This window comes from Condylura cristata, unplaced genomic scaffold, assembly GCF_000260355.1.
Source record: "Condylura cristata isolate star-nosed mole 26May11 unplaced genomic scaffold, ConCri1.0 scaffold00013, whole genome shotgun sequence".
Lineage (NCBI taxonomy): Eukaryota > Metazoa > Chordata > Mammalia > Eulipotyphla > Talpidae > Condylura > Condylura cristata.
The window spans coordinates 18,898,198-18,900,047 of record NW_004567114.1 but is presented as its reverse complement, the minus strand read 5'-3'; the positions used below and the strand labels follow the sequence as shown (position 1 = coordinate 18,900,047).

Sequence of the window (1,850 nt, the reverse complement as noted above, 5' to 3'; positions counted from 1 at the left end):
TTTTTTTTTTTAGATTTATTTATGCATATAGAACTGGAGTACAGGCCAGGGGTGCAGAGGCAGTGAGAAGATTCACCAGGGACAGAAAAAGGTGGATCAACGAAGTACACTGCTGAGGGAAACAGCGGGTGAGAGAGGAAAGGTCTGCTGCACCATGTGGGTCACCTCTGGGGCTGGGGATCAAACTGACACAGAAGCGGCTGCGGCTCGTTTGCAGTGCTGTGTCCTAACCCACTGTGCCACTGGAGGGGTCCGGCACTAGTTATGTTTGAAGTGCTCAGCAATACCGTGTGACTAACGGCTACCATATCGAACAGCACAGTTACAGAATATTTCCATCACTGTGGAAGTTCTACTGGACAATGCTGACCCATACTGAAGCACTAAGTAGGTAGAACAGCACCTTTGCTCTTAAACTTGGTTTTAATACTTTAGTATTAAAGCAAAACCAGTTTTCAGTCCTAGTGCTTGAAAGGCTTAAGAGCTCAATGCCTACTAATGTTATTTTTTAAATCCTTGACCCTGTATATGATCAATGGTGTCATGAACACACAACTGTCTAACAGTTAACCATGCTAGTAATATGAGTGGGGTACATCATGCTGATTCACAACTGAAAGTTAAATATTCACATTCAAGCACTATAGTGCCCACATGTAATTGAAAGAAAAAGTTCGTTACATGATCAAACTGGTAAGAGATTAAAATGAAAACAAAAAGATTTTCAAAATAATTACTGTAGATTGTAAATTGTTTCAAAAGATTGAGATAAAGGATTTTTGAGATTTCCCTATCCCTTACAAGTTCCTTTATATCCAATGCTACTGAAAAGCCTGCTCCTGAATTACATTTTGCTGTGCACAGAAGGCTAACAGCATTATTACCCGTGCCAGCCGGCTGAGTGCCCATATCACCACAATGGGCAGTGCAGTCACTGGCAAAACCAATCTGCCACGAGGCCTGAGAAAGTCTTACCTCTGCACTATACTGTCAAGCTTTGCAAAATGCATTACTTAAGTTTTTACACTACTACTAAACTTCTGGTAAAATTTCAGATTTATTCTTGTGTTCCCAGCAGTTCTTTCCAAATCAAAAAACAACAATAACAACAACTTACAATCTGGGGTTGTAAAAGAGCTAGAAGTTAAAAAACAAATTATAAATAGGACCAGGCCGATTTTCACACACTTTATTCAAAAAGGTATTTAGTCATAAACCCAACCAATAGAGCTATAGAAAGAAAGAAAACAGGACATCATTTATATTATAGTTTCAGGCTTCCCAGATGCCTCTCTCCTTTATATATAATACATACTCAAGGAAAGGAAATAGTTTAGTCAGTCTGGGATCTCAAATATTGGGTTTTGGCTCAGATTTCTGTAAAATAGTTCCCCAACTGAAACAAAGGCCACACTTACCGCAAGCTCTTCTGTTCTATCTAGGAACCTGGGAAGAAGCAGAAGGAGCAGGCATTTTTATCTATTATGTGTGGCAGTATAACCTCACAAAACAGGATGATTGCTCTAGGAGAAACAATTCAAACTCATTTCCATCCATGCATAACATAAGTCCCTCTTAAACTTTCTGCCACCAGCAACCCCTTGAAAGCATACAGTGGATCAGGTATTACTGTTCCTCTTATCTTTCTAGCTGAGCAAAAAGCAAGGACAAGACAAGAAGGCTTTGCAGGTCACTAGTAACCTTGTGATGTTAACAGGTTTGATAGAGAGGCTTAGGGCTTCCACAAGCCTTAGCCCACAGTAATGTCATGGCTTTTTGTTTGTTTGTTTGTTTTTAAGATTTATTTATTTGTGCATACAGAACTGGGGTACAGGCCAGAGGCTCAGGGG

At 40.0% G+C, this 1,850-nt stretch overlaps 1 protein-coding gene across 1 annotated transcript in view; it reads right to left on the bottom strand.

The window, feature by feature from the left end:
- The window catches only part of VIPAS39 (VPS33B interacting protein, apical-basolateral polarity regulator, spe-39 homolog), a 24,688-nt gene that overhangs the window by 8,077 nt on the left and 14,761 nt on the right, over positions 1 to 1,850 (bottom strand). Inside the window, exon 11 of the mRNA XM_012724389.1 lies at positions 1,398 to 1,446. Coding sequence (XP_012579843.1) covers positions 1,398 to 1,446 — 49 coding nt within the window. The remainder of the gene's footprint in view (positions 1 to 1,397; positions 1,447 to 1,850) is intronic.